Genomic DNA, 19,500 nt, shown 5'->3' on the forward strand with positions numbered 1-19,500 from the left:
CAATGCCCTGGGGCACCCAGCACAGTGACTTCAATGTCCTGGGTCATCAAGATGTTGGCCTGGACCATGCAAACTAGAATAAATCCCAACTGAACCCACCTGCAAGAAGCTTGTCGCAGAGATTTTGTCCCCAAAACCCTCTTCCATGTTTGGAACTTCATGTTTTCTGGGTTGAGCTGCTCCCACAACTGTCAGTTTTGGTTTTTTCCTTCCCCCAAAACTCATCAAACCAAATACACAATATCATACAATTTTTTAAAAATTTAGATAGAGGGGCACCTGGGTGGCTCAATCAGTTAAGCGCTGACTCTTGATTTCAGATCAGGTTGTGAGACTGAACCCCACGATGGACTCAGGTCAGGCTCCGCACTGAACGCTGAGTTTCTTCAGATTCTCCCCCGCTACCCCGCTTGTGTGCACACTCAATAAAATAAAATAAAATAAAATAAAATAAAATATAAATAAATAAAATTTAGGTAGATTAAACCTCCATTATTTAGGTTCTGGAAAGGGGATAAGTAGAAGGATTAACCATTTGCGAAGCAGTAAATAGTTCAGTGAGAATCATCAAATGTTCTGTGTTTCTTGTCTTCCAACAAGGGCAGTAATACAAGAATGTCGTACAGAAAAGCACTCATCAACTTTGTACTATCTCTTTTATAACCTATCTGCCTGAGAGGACCAAAACTCTTAACTATTCTTCTGACTCAGAGTCATGACTAATAACACACGATGCTGAGAGGTGGCTACTCTGGTGGTTGGAAAACAAGAGCACTGAAATACGCCTTCTTGAAAAAGTTCATTTCAGCCTTTTTTTGGTCATTTGCTTTTCTCTCATAAAATAAAGGAGGATGCTGGCTCCTTGTCATTGGCCTGGCCTCCTACTCGGGACTTTCCTGTGCCACAGTTACATTTCACATGGCCTGCCCCCTCCCAAGACCCACAGAGGCTGGCGAGTCCCCCCACCACAGCTCTTATTTTCCAAAATGCGGTCTCTGGACAGACTAGATCAGACCATGGGAATCACCGCCTAACCGCCTTCAGCTGACACCGTTCGCGCAGCTTCTCCTCTCCATGACAGTAGTGTCCTCTTTCAGTGGCTCCATTCGAGTCCCTAATTTTCCACGTTGTTACTAGAAATATTCCAGTTCACACAATCCTTCTACTTCCAAATTACAGATTCCATTTGGGAACTGTCCAGAATATGCAAACTGGGAAACGGAGATTCCCAGTGAGCTGCACTGGGTCACAAAGTCCACAGTAAGGAGGATCACCTGTGGGGGAATCGGAATCACAGCTGCCCCACCAAATTCTTTCCCGAACACGAAAACACAGTCTCCTCGACTCCACTTATGAGCTCCTCCCCGGGGACATGTTTTCAGATCTGCCCCAGCACCAAGGAGATTCACTGACTGCTTATGGGCTGCTTCTAAAGAATTAAAAATATACAGAACTGTCCTTTTAAAAAATGAATAAAGACTCACTATCTATCTATTGGAGAGTTCCAGTGCTATTTAATCTACTGTATTAGCCACAAGCTTATCAGACGTGGCCAGATTCAGAACCGGTTTTAGCTCGGACTCCTAAATCGAATTCTATCTATTTACTTGTTTCTGTAGATTCAGTGTAGACGCCAGGAGAACAAGTAGATTCTCATGATAAAACCGCACCCAAGTTTTGCCTAGTTAGCCTTATGAAAGAAAACACAAGGTTACAACATCACTCAGAATTCTGCACAGGGGAAGCGATGAAATCCTACAGTATTCATGACAACAAAAAGCACGTGTCTATAGCTACCCATATGCTGTGCACTGTGCTGCTGACCCTTGAAAAACACGGCTTTGCACTGCATGGATCATATTTGATTTTTCTTTGTTTTTTTTTTTAATACAGTATAGTGCTATGTACATATTTTCTCTTACGATTTTAACACTTTTCTCTAGCTTACTTTACCATAAGAATACAGTATATAATACATTATAATATACAAAATATTTGCTAACTGATTATTTATATTATCGGTAATGCTTCCGGTCAACAGGTTATTAGTAGTTAAATTGGGGGGGGTGCAAAAGTTATACACAGATTTCTGACTGTGTGGGGGTTGGCGCCCCAACCCCCACGTTGTTCAAGGCTCAACAGTATTTTGATACGAAAGCAGAAGTAAGAACAATTCTTTAAATGATCTTGAAACATTGCTCTTTTTTGTCGGGAAGTATATAGCACTGGTCAATTACAATTTAACAATCCCATTTTCTCACAATTCCATTACTTCTCTATAACTATTCCAGTTAGGAATTCATTGTAACTTACGTTAAGTACAAAGAATAAATGTTTCTGAAAATGAGGAAAAAAAGAACAAAAGGAAAAGGAAGGGAAAACTACAAATGTTCTCTATCCTAATCTGGGCAATAATTATAAGGACATATATGTAAAAATTCATTGAGCAGTATGCTTAAGAGTTGTACAGTTTTTTGACTTTAAGCTATATTTTGATTAAGAAGGTTTTTTTGTTTTTTTTAAAAAGGACATAAAGGGAAAAAAAATGAAAATCCAAGGGTGGAGGTAGTATTTAAAATTCCTTAAATTTTCTTTTGTTCATTAAATAAATATTTGTTGAGCACCCGGCTTTATTCCAGACACGCTGCAAAAGGCTGAAGATAACACTATAATTAAGACACAGTCACTGGACACAGCGTTCATAATCTAATAATGGGGACAGACAGGGAAACAAGAAATTATAATACAGCGTGTGAAGAGTATCACGACAGGAATAAGCACAGGGAGCTTGGTACACAAGGTCAGGTGTCTAATTCACTTTAGGAAAGCAGAGTTCTTTTCACCGATGAAAAATCACACATGCTGAAACATATCTCAAATTTATATTTTAAGGCAGAAAAACCCCTCATTGTTTTCTTCTGTAAGAGAACCACAAAGTTAAACTTTACTTTTCTGTCTCATGCGGTATACTAAAGGTTAAATCCTTCATATCATCTCTTAAATTCTGGCCACTCACTAACAATAAATATTAGCAGAGGTCAAAATGACACAGGCCATCAGGCTGTGAGCATTTTCGTACGAGGCACAGGGGCCCTGAAGCAAACAAGATGTTCCAACGTAAGGTAACACTCAGGGAACCTACAGCTTTCTCTTTTAAGGGAAGTTCTGCATGTGGCAACTCTCCACAGAAAAGAGATTTCACTGAATGTTTAAACTAACCTCCTCCTCAAATCAAAACAATGTCTTAGTGACACAAGCTATTCAGAAAAAGGGGGTTCTAAAGAAAATAATTTAAATACAAAGGGAAAACTGCGGTAAACGTTAGGGACAACTGGTCAGAAATCAACAGCGAAAGGAACTTAGCAAACTCTAGGAAAACTGTCACCCAAAGTCACAAATATGTCGAAGCAAGAACAGAGAATCCTAAGAGAATTCAGCTAGGACTGGAGCAGCCTGCACCAGTCATGACCAGGTAGCGAAGTTATCCTCGTTGGACAGCTTCGCCTCCACAGCACACGCTTGTGAGCGACTCAACTCCCTTCGCTGAGAAAGCAGCAAGATAACGAAGAGCCTACAGGATATCCCCCGACTCCATCCCCTACCAAACAGAGAAGTGGCTGGCGAAACCATTTTCTTGGAAAATTTCAGACAGATAATCCGAAAATCCACACAAGGGGCGCCTGGGTGGCTCGGTCGGTTAAGTGTCTGCCTTCGGCTGAGGTCATGATCTCGGGGTCCTGGGATGGAGCCCCATGCGGGGCTCCCTGCTCAGCGGGGAGCTTGCCTCTCCCTCTCCCTCTGATTCCAACCCCCTGCTCGTGCTCTCTCTCAAATAGATGAATACAATAAAAGAAAATCCACACAAATGGCCGGTCTCATATCGAGACAAGAACGCTAACGAGGGGGAACTCTACAACTTGGATGCTTACCTGTCGGCCTTCATCAGCAGGCTCGGCGGCAGCTCCAGGAGCTGGTTGTGCTGCACATCCAAGACCTCCACTGAGGTCCTCTCCAGCCTCTCGGGGAGCCTCGTCAGCTGGTTGTGTCCTGCCAGCAGCTTCCGGAGACTACTATTACAAAATAAGCTGTGTAAAACGGGACAAAGACAGGAGGAAACTTATTTAGCGCTAATTTGGGATAAGGAATAAAAAAGGAACAGGAGTCGAATACTTAAAATGATCTCTCCAAAGAAACACAAATTCATCCTGAGCAACTGCAAATTCCTATTAACATAAGCTCAAACTTGGAGCTCTTTATATTTCAATACTTTGCAGACTGTAAAACAAAAAAAGAGATGAAAGAGGGTGGGAAAAACTCTGAACAGGACTATTTAACAAAGAAGCTCTACTTAGTGAAAGAGAGGAAAAACAAGTTTCATAGAAGATCCTGAAGAGAACAGTCTACCCTTGCTAGACTCAGAAGACATGCTTTAAAAGGTTGTAGGCTTCTCGAGGGAGGGCGCCCGTCACGTGTTGCCCTGGGACACGGGTGTTTAACCCACAGCAGGTTCTCCATAAAGAGAGGCGATCAATTTTTACCTACAGGATCTGCATTAAATAAGGATTCTTCCATCCGATTGAACTTTTACAAATGCCAACTGATAAAATATTACATTTTTCCTCGTTTGCATTTCACAACTACAATATTTCCCCCTTTCCTCACTTCCCTAAGTCTGTATATTTTTCTTTTCTCTTTGGTTTAATCCTAGATAAAACTGAGAGCCCTCCCAAAGAGAAGGAAATGCACTTAATTCACTATTCTCTTTTGTGCCTAGAGAACTGTTTGGAACCCTGGCTATGTTTCTTCTATGAGTTATCAAAACTGTAACAAATGATGAATACTTTAATCAAATATAAATCCACTTTATGACCAATTCATACTTCTTCTACAGTTGCAGAGAATAAAACAGGCCCCAGGTTTAAACACAGAAATGTGGGGCCTGTGGCAAAGTGAGGTTATACTTTACATCAGGACCACTCTGACGGAGACCTCATGTACAGTGCTGTCAAAGAACGAGGCCGCCCCCACCACCCCGTGCCTTCCACCCTCTGATCTCACTCAGGGACCACCAGGGTTGTTAAAATCACTCCACATAACAGCTGAACTTTATTCACTTTAAATATCAAAACTAGATTCTTCGCTCACAGAGACACAAGCAACCTGTCTCAATGCTGTGACACCACGGGCTGCCATGAAAGGTACCTGGCATGCCTGACTTAGAAGGTTTGGACATCAATGTGACAAGACAGATTATCTAGGACAGCCGTTCCGTCACGGTTTTTGCAGGCGGTCGTCTCTGTAATTCGGCTCAACCAAGTAATTCAGGATTTGGCTCACTAATTTTATTGTCTTACTGGGCCTGGGGTGCAATTCAGTATTCAAAGGGGAGAATGTGTTATTTATTATTTACACACATACACACTTTATCCTTAAATAAATGGATAACTGAAAGACAGATGACAAAATCTTTATCTTATTTTTCCAAATAAAAAAGTAGATGTAACTACAGTATGAGTCTTAAATGCTAATTACTGGACTTAGCCAAATTCTTTTGGATACTAAGTATTAAAATACCTTATTTTCCTTTTAATACATTTCCATTTCTGAATATTAATTTGTTTTGTCAAATCCTTCACATACATTGCTTAAACAAATCTTAACTCTCAAATCAACTTCTAATGAATTGCTGTCTTGCCTGAGTATTAGATCAGTGACAGGGCTGATAGTTTGCAACTAAACACCACAAATAAGAAAACAGTACATATTGTTTTTGTCCCACATGTTAAACACACACACACACACACACACACACTGTTTAATTCCTTGACAACAGGGCATTTGGAATCTGCTTTGAATAAGCACTCGTTTAGATCCCCAAATGAGCCTAACTAAGGCAGATCAAATCAAAGATTAATTAACTCTGGGGAAAACTGGATAAAGTATCTGTTATCTTGGGGCGCCTGGGAGGCTCAGTCATTAAGCGACTGCCTTCAGCTCAGGTCATGATCCCAGCATTCTGGGATCAAGCCCGGCATCGGGCTCCCTACTCAGCGGGAAGCCTGCTTCTCCCTCTCCCACTCCCCCTGCTTGTGTTCCCTCTCTCGCTGCCTCTCTCTCTGTCAACTAAATAAATAAATAAAATCTTTAAAAAAATATATCTGTTATCTTTATTCAATCGTTGGGTTTGTGTATACAATATCTTTGTTGTAGCCTGCAGTGAAAACAGAGGCCTCAGACGCCAATGTACTTGCTGTCTGATGGATTGGGGAGGCTTAAGTGGGGAAGAGAACAGAGAAAAAAGAAACGTAACATTGCAAGATTTTTTTCAACAAATTCTTTTTTACTCATTAGTAGTAGCCTATCTTGATTTTTGCTGTTTGTCGTCTGAAAGGGTCTCTCTCAGGCTCACGCCTACACACAATGCTGTCCACTGGGCACAGTACCAAAGTCCTCTTGCTAATGGTGATGGGCTGCACTGGGTCACCTAAATAAAACTCTAAAGCAGAAAGCATTTTCAAACAGATTGAAATTCCAGGTATAGCATATGGCCAAGGAACAGAGTAAAATCAACGGAGCTTTCTAGGGATTGAAATGTAACCCAGATTTCTTTTATGAGAGCTATATTCTAACAGTGTTAACCAACAGAAATATAATGCAGGCCACATATGTAATGGTAAGTTTTCTAGTAGCCACACTAAAAATGGTGAAAAGAAACAGATAAATTAATTCTTGTAATTTATTTGACCCAATATATCCAAAATATTATTTTAACATGTGAAATACTTTGCATCTACTGTACATTTTATACTTCGGCACTTCTCAGTTTGGACTAGCCACATTCTAAGTCCCAAAAGTCACATGTGACTCACAGAGCCGTATTGAACAGCACAGATGCACACTCATATAAAAGATATACAGCATTTCCATCATCACAGAAAATTCTATAGGATAGTACTGGAATAGCCTACCTTTTGTTATTAATTGCATGGCTAGTCACTAACAGTCAATAATATTTTGTGCCAGAATTAGTTAACCCGAAGATACTTGTCTGTATCTACGGACACTAGACCTCATGACATGGCTGTGTTACAAATCTTGCCATTAAAGTGAAAATTATGAAATAAAAACAATACACATTAAGACAGAAAAGAGAAGAAAAGAAAAGTTCTTGGACCTCTATTCCAAATTTCATACCAAGAAAAACAATCTAGTTTGGTCTTTCCAGGTTTAATGATCTAATAGTCTTTTTTCCCAAAGTTATGTTAGAGGGAAACAGAATTATTTGTAGGGAAGGTAAACATGTTAGGTCAGCAGACAGAAGTGGAAGATTCTGAAAGAACTGAGGATACAGAGGTGAACTGATCATACTGTTGCTGAGTTTTCAAACATTGCTTGTTTAGAAACATCCCCTAAGCACCACCCTGCGTGGCTTTGGAAAGCCTGGCTGACAAAGTCTCACCCTACTCTCCACTGCATGAAGAAAGTTTATAATTCAAAGACACCGCATGAGGTAAAAGATATTAGAAATAAGGTTTTACTAGAAATAAAACAAATTCTTTAGAAGTTCATAATAACAAGCTAAATTATTTAAAAAACTGCTTATCTAATTTGAGATTCTCTCATTTGATCTGTAATACTCACCGTGCAGGAAGTTCACATATTTGATTACGGCCAATATCCAAAACTTCTAGCTTTCGGCTTTCGCATACCCACTCAGGCACATTTTCTAAGCAGTTCCTAAATATAAGAATATACAATTTTTTTCTTTGATTGGAATTTAGCCTAAAATATGGTTTGAAACTCAGAATAATTACATAAAATAAACTTCAGACGAAATACCAAAGTATAGTGAATATTAATCAAAAGGATATGTATATTCACTTTAATCTAGAAGCGAGATGAAGTGTGACAAGGAAGAGGAAAGAAAGAAAAAGCAGAAAAGGACATAGTTATATCATCTCTAAAGTCTTAAAAAAAAAAAAAAAAAAGGTCTGGTTCCCAGAATTGCTATCTTAAGAAGTCTATAAACCCATGCAAGCTTAGCAAGAGAATGCCTTATATTGGAAAAAACAAACAAGCAAACATACACATTCTTCCAATTAAGTCAAATGGCATAAAATAGTTTTATTTTCCAATTTACATTTTTACCCTTAACATTAAAATACTTCTCAACTCCAGTAGGTATCATGAAAGCACCGCCATAGATCAAAGATACAAGGAAAGAAATGGCACCAATGAAAAGGTACACTGACGTGTGAGACTCAGAATTATTATTTGAAAACATTAACTTATGCATTAAGATGGCCAGTATAATTACCAGAAACAAGTGAATTAAACTAACGCTGACTTTACCATTAATCGAACTCATCACTTAGACAAATCTAGTACAATGAGTACCTCCCTAGCCATGGATGATAAGCCTTTTCTCTTCCTTTTTAAATATGTGAAATAACCAGATATGAAGAATATAAAATGGTATGCACATTATGAGCACAATTCCTTAAAAACAGATGAATAATTCCATGAAAATAATGCTTGGGACAGGACTACATCAAAGTAAAAACCGTTGTGATATTAAAGGTGGCGGCATTATGTGTGATTTAAAAATCATGTTCTTTAATTTTGCTAGTGTACTAACTTTTCAATTCAAATACAGAAAAGGTGGCATTATTTTCTTAGTATCTGTACAGGTACACATGGTAGTGGCTTTGAAGCCTTGAAGACTGACACACTTAATTATTTTATTTTATAGTTGTTAACCCCTAAAACATCTTCATAAGCTAGGAGAGTGAAAGTCCCTCTTACTATAAAGAACCTCGATATATAGCAATAAAACTCCTATCAGTGACAAAAATAACCTGGAACTTTGAACTTGAGGGCCTAGTAAACACCATGATGGATGACAGCTCAGTTCCTGGAGATAACATAAATACTGACATAAAAGGAGGAGGGTGAAATACTCAGAGCTATGTCAGGGGGGTCAGGTTTTCTCAGGGAAAGTCCTATAGTTGGGGAGACGAATGAGGCAGAGCGAGTTACACTGAAGATTCTGGACATGAGAGTTATAAAGAAAGATGGATAGCATTTAAGTGGCAGAATTCAGGGAAAAGCAAGACAAGGTTTCCAATTCAGTCTCATTTAGGGGTTTCAGTGGGAACCATTTGCCAGTTACATACTATAAATAAAAGGAGAAAAGATTTACTCTATGGCCGACTCTGAAATAAATCTGTTCAAGATATTTATATATACCCATGTATGCAAACCCACTGCAGTACTGTTCTTAAAGGCTGAAGATAACAGCATTCAAGACTGTTAAAAAAATAATCAGGTAAAATCTGACTCCAAGTTTATTATCTGACTTCAAGTTTATTAAACAAAACTGACATGAATTTAGAAAATTCATGAAGCACTGTTCATGAAGTATTTTATAATTACAAATTTCTGATAAAATTGCACTTGTAATAATTCTGACACTTTCTTACATAATTCTGATTGAGAACCTTATTAAAATAACTAAGTTTGTGTATTTTTATAACTAAAGGCAAATTCTGCACCTGACTAATTACATGGCAGTTGTATCAGATTTTGCACACTGATTATGAGTTAACACTTGCTACGCTGAGTGAGCCACAAACCCCCATGTACTGTGGTTGTTCAGAAAATTTTGGATATTTCCTTTGGAGTTATGTTAAAAGTTTCAGTTCTAGTGTGTTAAGATTATTAAAGTCTAATTTGTATAGATACATGCTTTATGCCGCTAGGAAAAAGTCTACTATAATATTTGTGGGAACTGGAGTAAACATGACACAGTGCAGTAGTGAATTTGTATAAAAGGTGAGATGGTCAGCCTGTCTGCAAATAAGCCAAGAAAAGTGAGCAGGCTGGATGGAAATCCTATTTTGGTAGGCTTAGTTGCTACTTTCTAAGCATTCTTAGCAAGAAGATGTAGGTGCAAAATAACAGGGAAGGAAAAAAAAAAATCAAAGAGAGAACAATATTTTAAAAATGAAATTAACATCGTTTCAGAGAAAAACTGAAGATATGGTTAATATAATTAAAGAACTTCTGGACCTTCCAGCCATATGACACTCAACTCACTAATCTTTCAGGACCAAACATGGTGGTCACATTGGTGTCCACATGGACATAATACCTTGATTCTTCTATTTTGAACTATAGTACACAAACGTATTTTAACTAATAGATACTTACGTACATTTTTTAGAGGATAAGTAAAAACTATGAATTTAATTTGTAATATTTACCGTCAAAATATATAAGAAGTTTTTAGGCATAAGCTCAGATGGGATAATCTTTAAATAACTTTCAAGCAGACTCTAGAGTGCTCTAGGACTTGGCTTCTTACCTTGAAACATCCATGTAGGACAGATAATTTGGAACTGGGTAAACATCCAGTTGAACAAGTTCTAGGAGGCAGGGGAAAAAACACAAAGACATTACCATTCCAGTCACAAAGAGACTCTTTTTTGTATGTAGAACATCATCACTGTGCTTTATTCACCATTGTTTAGGTTAGGAAGTACAATACATCCATTTGTTAAACTTGGAAACCACAGGGAAGTACAGAGAACTTTCAATTTAATCACAAGATCTTATTCAGAGATCGAAATAAATCACTCCTTCTACTTTCCTACCTTTCCCCCTTCCACTTACTGTGGCTCTCCTCTTGTTTTGCATTCTGAATGTTACCTGGAAGATTAACTGTATGAACACGGTTTTTTAAATCTGGAATTCCTTCCATGAAACCATACGCATCTGGCTTTTGCCTTTTTTACTCTACTGAAACCACACTGTTGAGGATCACAAATTACTTCCTCTACTCAAATCTGAAAACCCTTCCTCAAAACTGTATGAAATAGGATACCACCATCTACCTAGGGCTTTGTTTCTCAGAGTAGTTTCTAGATGTCCCTCTGCTTCTCCAAACACTCACCCTGTAATTCGCCAGTTCAGCGTCTACCTGGTTGCCTATCCTGCCACCAGCTGGGAGGGTTTTCTAAGTCGACTCTCGGCACCAGCATTCGTCTCTTTCCTGGTTACCATGCTTCCACGGTTGCAGGTACCAACTCTGAACAGATGAGCCTCAATCCAACCTCTGTAGTCCTGACTGCAAGCTCCCATTTGCTCCCATGAAAACCACTACAATGACGGTGATTAGCAGGGTGGCCAGGGCTCCACTCTTCTCCCATAAATGCACCCTGTCCACTACTCTAACTGTAACAGTCTTACTGCATCACTTCCGTCATGCGTCCCTCCACTTAAGAATCTCCACGGGCTCTCTCTAGTCTACTGCACTAGCTTCAAAGCTTCACCATCTGACTCCAAGCCACACATCCCATAACCACCTCTTACCATTTTCTAGTGGGCACCTATGAGTTCAGCATTCCCTGTCTTCTCCCATCTGCCGAACAGACCACATTCAGATTCTTTCCCCTTCAACACCCACTTGGTGCCTCCTGGCTAACCAAATCCTATAACCGTCAGCGACCGGTAGCTATCTGATGTTTGCCTTGTTTCTCCCGTGAGATGACAATAAACTCATTTCAAAAAAAAGAAAAAAAAAAATCCCCTATCCTTTAGAACTGTGCACTACACTATTCATAGAACAAGTGTGTGATAAACAATTGTTCAACTTGTAGTACTAAATACTTGTTTTCACTCAGTTTTCTGATTGCAGGGAATTGAAATCTTCACTTAGTAACATATGCCCATATGATCTTTTCTTTTTTTAGAACTGTCATGATTTCCAGATTCTGAAGAAGAGATCTCATTATGAGTAAGACTCCTGATTTGTGGTGTCCCTGTGGGTATATAATTCAGGTCTCTCTGAGGATTAGTTCCTTTGTTAGTGGAGCATGAAATCTGAGACCCTGAATAGAGTCCAAAATGGACCTCCCTTTCATTTTCACTCTCCCCTATTAAATCATGTTCCAGATTTACTATCTTAACAGGGTAGTCCAAGAAATAGTTTATTAAGGCCTTTTAAGCAGAGGAGCCAAATCAAAAGTGGGGGAGTAACTTACCTAAATATCACAATATGAGAAAAACAAGTTGGGGCCTATAAAAATCTTCCATTTTGGTTCTTTTAAATACCATACCAGCATTTTTCTTTTACGATTTTTACCTCAGCAAAATCTGACACTTATTTTATTAAATGAGCAAAGTAAAAATCAGAGTGAGGCAGAGATGATGGCGCTGAGTCAATTCTTGGAACCAGAAGAGAAACTTTGATGTGGTCTACATTACATACCATTAGAAGCAGCATAGAGTGCTTTGAGGAAATAGCCACAGATGTTTAATGTCACCAGCTGATTCCTTTCACAGTGTAAAACTTCAATGTTGTTGAAAATCATGGCATCTAGATCACCAAGCTTATTGTCGCGCAGATCAAGCTGAGTGACATGCTGGAGAAAGTCCACTTCATCTGCTATTAGCTTCCTAATTACATTCAGCCTTGAGGAGAAAGGACACAAACAGAGACTATAATTAACTACAGTGCTATAAATAAATGGCCACACCCTAATATGCTGAGGTAAGGAGAAGTCTCACTATATTATAGTCTTCCATGATGTCTTTAATCTCTACATCTGGACTTCCTTAACTGGCCAGATTCTTTGGTTATTTTTAGCTACAACTCCACGAAGGTCTTAATCGTGACTATATAGTCTGAAACACAATTTGGACCACTTAGGCTGGAAGAGAAGCACATATGTTGATTTTTACCTTAATTCTTTTCAAGAGGAAAAAAAAATCCACTTAATCATTTATTTTCAAAGAATTTGGTTGAAAGAACACAAGAAACAAAACCTAGAACGTGTTAGGCACGTTAGAACTACAATGAATATTTAAGGAAGGAGAAAGGATTAGTGAGCAGGGAGATACACAGTTCATATACGACAGAATTTAAGGGAGAAATGAATGGGAGCCACATATGCACCAGAGATGAGAATGCAAACATCTGGATTTCTAGCTGGCTTAGGTCCAAGAACTGATTACCAAAACTATCTCCATCATTAAAATATTGCTTGAGGGGACACCTCGGAGGCTCCGTGGTTAAGTGTCCCACTCTTGATCTCAGCTCAGGTCTTGATCTTAAGGTCGTGAGTTCAAGCCCCATGTTAAGCTCCACACTGGGTGTGGAGCCCACTTTAAAAAAAATAAAAATAAATAAAATAAAAAATAAAAATAAAATGTTGCTTGAAAGAGCAAAGCACAGAAAATATTTTGGTATCTAGGATCTGCTGAGAAATTACAAAACAAAGGACAAAAATGGGATCAACAAATCTAGGACAGAGCAAGGCACAGGGGAAAACTGGCAGAACCTTGGCCATGAGAACTAGTTAGCTAACAGACTGAAGCTGTATGGGTGGGTTGCCAAGAAGATTAAGTAAGTAGTAATGGGGACTAGGAATCAATAGAATGAAGATACACTTAACTTCAAAAGAGAGAAAAATAGATGAAAATCTTAATTCCTAGTTTGCTAGGCTACCCCCAACTCCTTTACAAACAAACAGTAAGAACCCTGTACTTCTCATTACAAAGCCAAAAAAGTGCTGAGATAATGCACCCGGTTAGATAATACATTAATAGGAGGGCTGGAGCTTAGGAAAAAGCTAAAGGTTCTTGGTTATGAATTTCTGCCCTTTGAAAAAATAAAATAATGGTAACTGAAAAAAATAAAATGATGGCAATTGAATTATTAATAGTAATATCATGAAGTCACTGAAACACAAGGATGAGTGACAGATAAGATTTGTCAATCTGTAAGCACAGCATATGGCCTCTTCAAATGTCCCCAAGAGGATTTGTTTTTTTGCTTCTTTTTTTATTCCAGGTTGTAAGATTTAAAAACTGGCCTCAACCCAGTAATTTGCCTATTTCCAAATGCTCACTAGATTACTAGAATATGCATACAGAATTTTTAAAATCTCATTTTAGGCCCTCCTGAGTGGCTCAGTCGGTTAAGCGTCCGACTCTTGGTTTCGGCTCAAGTCATGATCTTAGGGCCATGATCTCAGGGTCCTGAGGTTGAGCCCTGAGTTGGGCTCCATGCTCAGTGCAGAGCCTGCCTGAGATTCTCCCTCCCCCTCGGCCCCTTCTCTGGCTCATGCACACGCTCTTTTTTTAAAATAAATAAATCTTAAAAAAAAAAAAAAACTTAAAAAAATATGTTTTATTTAAAAATATTATTTTATTTAAAAATATTTAAAAATAAAATCTCATTTTGGATACAATATACTATAGAAATTGAAAAAATGTCCCATGTTCTTCCTACTTTACACTGTAAGTAACTTTCATAATGTGGCATTACCATCTTCATTTGAAATAGCTCCCTCATGTAATTTCACTGTATTAACACTAAAATAATTAAAGGGTTTGTTTAATGAGAAGACAAAAGAGAATCTATAATAAGAGGGAACTGTTCAGTTTAAATTGCCAAGTCTTATCAGGATTCAAATTCAAAAGTTTTCAAGCTCACACCATCAAATAACTATTTAGGATGAATTTTCAAAGAGGCAAAATATGATTAAAATTTCCTTCCAAGAATCCCCAGTTAACAGAACCATTTTATTGATTTCATAAATATTCACTGAGGTTTACTGTGTGTAGACAGGCAGTATGAAAGAGCTTTATGTTCTAGTGCCGGTTTGCTGCTCATCACTTGGCGTACGACCTTGAACAAGTCACCTAATATTTCTGGTTAAGCCCAATTCTAATCTGTATAGTGGGGATAATACCTTCCTTGTCCTACAAGGCAGCTGAGAAAATCAAATGCAGTATGTCCCCATAGTATGCAAACAATGAAGGACATGGTGATGACCAGGATGATGACCTATGGCTTTGTGTCACTAAGAGATGAAGAAAACAAGGTGTTTGTCAACAGATTTAGTATGTTAGTGAGGAAAAGCACATATGCTTTAAAATATAAAGACTACAAGTATGTGATAAGTGCCATAACTAATGTAAAATACAGAGAATGGTCAAAAAAGATGCAGTAGACGGAGCACCTCATCTCAATCCCCAGGGTAGGCAGAATATAACAGATATAAATGGGCAAAGAAAGCAGTGCATGAGTTAGGGCAGAATGGCCTTTGGACTGAAGAGAAGAGCACAGGGAGAACTCCCCACGAGTGCAGGAGTGCAGTGCATGTGAAAGGCTGCAAGGGGGGCTTAGTCAAAGTACCAGCTAAGCGCTAACGCTGGATATAGCAAGGATAAAGAAGAGCAGTGTTTCTTGATTATCTGTGGTGAATGAGCTCTGCTCTAAACGTCTAATCTATCATGGACTGATGTGTCGTCTTACTGCACATGACCAGGACACAGCCTACAACAGGCGGCTCCCCGTGCGAATTCACCAACAACTAAACTAGTATATTCCCCGTACAACGAGATGAGTTACTTATATGCGTCTACTTGCAAATTGTGGCAATGTCAAATCACTGTATGTTTCTAAAACAGTAAGTCTCAATTTCTGTACATATTTCATTGTGGAAATGTAGCAAATAGTTGGCTTAGCAGCACAGGTCGGAGGACCATACTTTGAGTAGCTCTGAGCTAGACCTTCATCCCCAACGGATTCACAGGTTAGTAGGTTGAAACCAGATAAGAAGAGTTTAAATACCTTCAGCCAAAGAATTGAAGGCTCTGGGCAAGACTGTGCTTGTTTGAGAGGCTACACAATGGAAACAGATGTCTCAGCCAGGAGACAACAGCAGCAGCGAGAAAGAAAAGGAAGGGACAAAGAGAGAAACTAGTGTGAAAGAAGAACTGATAGAATCTGGTGGTAGACCAGAGATAGGGTCCAAAGTTTTGTGTCTACAGAAGCAATGAAGTGATGTTGCTATCAGTAAAATAGGAATCCAAGGGAAAGAACTAGTTGAATAAAGAAAGAAATTGAACTGTTTCACAGGGCTGTGGTTAAGTGTGGTCAATGTAGGGAACCAAGGAGAAATTATCCAGCAGGCAGCTAAAGTGGAATTAGTCCTGAGAAGAGAAATGAGGGTTTGAGAAAGATTGGGGAATAATCAACATGGAGATGGAAGATGAATGATGAAGTCCTGAGGGCACAGGCGACCACCAAGGCAGCAAACAAAGTAGGGAGAGACTCGGGAAACATCCACAGTTTGGACAAAGGGGAAAGAGGAATTATTAATGATGCCACAGAAGACATAATATCAGACTCAAAGAAAGTTGATATGAGGAAAAAGAATAAGATTAAAAGAAAAATGATAAACTATCACTTTTAATCTGATGTTACATTTCCATCTGAAGGAGTAAAAAACCCAATAAAATTATCCCTTTGGAGAAACTAAGTGAAAGTCTCCTTAAGTCCTCCCACTAGCTTCCACTTAAAATACTAGGGCAGAATTACAAGCAAATCTGACCAGACCTTCCCCTTCTCCACTCGGTTGCCCAGAGGGAAGAGAGAAGCTAGGCACAATCATTGAACATGTAGAGTGTCCCGTCTACTGTGGTATTTAAATGTCCTGTAACTGACCTCATCTAAAAAGATCCAATTAGAACCAGAAATCTAGATGGCTCCATTTAGAAGGGCTTAAATGCTTTAATATGAAGGGTTTCTAAATCCAAGCAACTCAGAGACAAATAATGTTAACTAACAATTTTGGAAGAAAGTTAACAAGAAAGTTAACAGAGTGTTTAGTGCCCTCTCCTGTGACATTCCAAAAAGTTCTCGAAGTCAGATAAAGTATTACCATTTGTACTCTTCAAATTAAGAATTCTAGGTCTGCAAATTGCTAACCAACACTTCCCCAGGTACAACAGGCATGATTTCTTTAGTCTGAGGAAAGGGAAAGGCAAGCAATTCTTTTTTTTTTTTTTTTAAGATTTTATGTATGTATGTATGTATGTATGTATGTATGTATGTATGTATTTATTGAGAGAAAGAGAGAGAGAGAGTGCAAGCATGAGCCGGCAGGAGACAGAGAGGGAAAAGCAGATTCTCCACTGAGCAGGGAGCCAATGTGAGGCTCAATCCCAGGATCCTGAGATCATGACCTGAGCCAAAGGCAGATGCTTAACGGACTGAGTCACCCGGGCACCCCAAGGCAAGCAGTTCTTTGAGGACTGGAATAAATGAGTTTCCAAGGCCAGACCATATAAATGCAGAAGAAAAGGAGCAAAAGATGATGCTTCTTTATACTGACAAAAGTCAACAGGTCTGAGTGAGGGTCTAAGGTTACCAACAGAGAGGAGAGGGCGTAGTAAGGCAAAGAAAGAGCCACCTTTGACAAATGGGAGGTGTAAAGAGTCCAAGAATGATAGCTGAGCAGGTTCCGTGAGTAAAGAAGAGCCCTCAATTAGGTAATAAGAATGATACATAAAACACACTGGGAGTGTGAGGCATTTAACTCAATTCCTTCCCAAACTCCACGAATTAGGTTCTGTTATTAACCGTAATTTAGAGATGAGAACACAGTTGCAGAGACATTAAATATCTTGCCCAAGATTTAACATCATTAGTATGTGGTCATCAACCCCTGGCTAATGGAGGAATTAGTCTGGCTGAAAAAGTATCAAATTGGGCAAATTAGTATGAAGGCTTAAGACTGATAAGTTGCTTTTCAGGAACTCAGACCCATGACAGGCTCTTGTTTTTCCTTAAAAAAGAGAAATTTAGAATAGTTTCCTCCTTGTGTACTGGTTCTTTGTATGTCAGAAACTAAACTGAACCTCACATACTAATAAGGGATGATCACTGAGCATGTAGCAAGGACTATGCTAGAGGTTTTTAGCTGGAATTTAGCAAGATCAGGATTCAAAATGCAGGTTCCTTGCTCTTGTGAGGTGTGAGAGTGGAGGTTCTGGCCAAACTTGGGCCTAATGAGAGGTTGTGAATTTTATATTTTTATAAAGAAAACAGTAAACTAAGGGCAGAGCCCCATGGATAAAAAAAATAGGAAATTAAAATAAATAAGTTAAACAAATTAATTTAATTTAATGAATACATCATATTACCTTAGGAAAATCAAGGAAGGAAAAAAATTTAAGAAAGAAGAGATGCTCAATGATGTTAGCTGTCTCAAGCCACAGAAAAGGAGGACAAAGAGAAAAAATATCCATTCTGTTCTCAATGATACAGTTTTCATTCACCATAAACTGCAACTAACCAGCTTGCTTGCCTTGCAGAAGAATGTCACCAAAAGGGCTATAACCTACTCCTAAATATAAGCCGACCACCTAAATGGGAATTATTTCTTAGAAATAGTTACCTCAGATCCACATGTTTAATGTGAGGCATTTTTCTTAAAGCCTGTAGCCTAAGGGTCTCCATACAGTTTCCAGACATACAAAGTTTATCCACAGCAGTCAATTTCTCCAAAACCTCTGGAATGTCAGCGAATTCATTGAAAGAAAGACCAAGATAACTAAGCTGATGCATATTCTCCAACTCAGGAGGAAGGGCCTGGAGAAAGTTCCCATCCAACAAGAATGTCTGTAAGCTAGTAAAGAAAAGATAAGAATTACAAAGAGAATGTGTACATTTTACATGTTTATTATCAGTGTACAAGTTCCATAAGTATAGATCATATTACTAGGAAAAGAAAATGAACTATCTTTTGCAAAATGCATAAGGGCAGGGCCCGAGGCAATAATACACCACAGAGAAAAGATCAGAGATAAGCATCTTAATCTTTTACTGAAAACCAAAACTATGACCCATTTTCCCAACTTGGATAGGCATAAATGGGAACAATATGAGCCAACTACAGTGTGAATGAGCCCCAATACCCATCTTTCATTGCTACTTTAAATATTAAGTCTTAAAATTCAACATACTCAGAAAATGAGAAAGTAAGCATATCATCCCATGGGTACACACACTCATCTGTGGGGATCTTCAGTTCTAAACAAGGATATTTTAACTTTTCACAAGACTCTAAAGCATATAAAAGCTAATAAATGAACTCTCCAGAAGAGCCCGATCTCTTGCTTTGGAGCCAAGACTTACATGACCAACATAACAAGTTAACTAATCGCATAGGCTGCGACCCTAGTGCAGCTTCCCGGGGGTCTCCGAGGGATACTGTGCAGGTACGCACTTGTGCATAACTCCGACGGCTGCTGGGACTGCTCGCAGGGCGTTGCAGGACACGTTCAGCTCGGTCAGGGTTGGTATATTGCAGACTGCTAATGGGAAGTCCCCTAAATGATTATTGGAAAGGTTAAGACTCTTCAACTTGGTGAACCTGTTACAATAAAACAAAAGGAAAGAAAAAACAAATGTCAGAGATGCACAATATCACATTCTTTTAGCAGAGCCTTAGAGATAATCTAACCCAATTCAACTGCGGAGGAAATGAGCCCACAGAGGTTAAGCACGCAGCAGAGCTGGAGTGAACCTCTTCAGACTCTAAGGCCAGTGCTTAACCTAAAATATAAAACATTTAAAAACAAACAAATTTGTCAGTCTAGAATGAGACTATTTGAAGACGTGATTTCTGCTGAAGTTGTTTG

The 19,500-nt window shown here is 38.8% G+C and overlaps 1 protein-coding gene across 1 annotated transcript in view; it reads right to left on the reverse strand.

The window, feature by feature from the left end:
• The window catches only part of PHLPP1 (PH domain and leucine rich repeat protein phosphatase 1), a 206,022-nt gene that overhangs the window by 35,139 nt on the left and 151,383 nt on the right, over positions 1-19,500 (reverse strand). The window contains exons 5-10 of the mRNA XM_040632453.1: positions 19,086-19,232; positions 18,255-18,485; positions 12,272-12,474; positions 10,367-10,427; positions 7,642-7,737; positions 3,930-4,085 (exon numbers count right to left, since the gene is read on the reverse strand). Coding sequence (XP_040488387.1) covers positions 3,930-4,085; positions 7,642-7,737; positions 10,367-10,427; positions 12,272-12,474; positions 18,255-18,485; positions 19,086-19,232 — 894 coding nt within the window. The remainder of the gene's footprint in view (positions 1-3,929; positions 4,086-7,641; positions 7,738-10,366; positions 10,428-12,271; positions 12,475-18,254; positions 18,486-19,085; positions 19,233-19,500) is intronic.

The sequence above is a fragment of the Ursus maritimus genome, unplaced genomic scaffold (assembly GCF_017311325.1).
Source record: "Ursus maritimus isolate PB19 unplaced genomic scaffold, ASM1731132v1 scaffold_18, whole genome shotgun sequence".
NCBI classification, from domain to species: domain Eukaryota; kingdom Metazoa; phylum Chordata; class Mammalia; order Carnivora; family Ursidae; genus Ursus; species Ursus maritimus.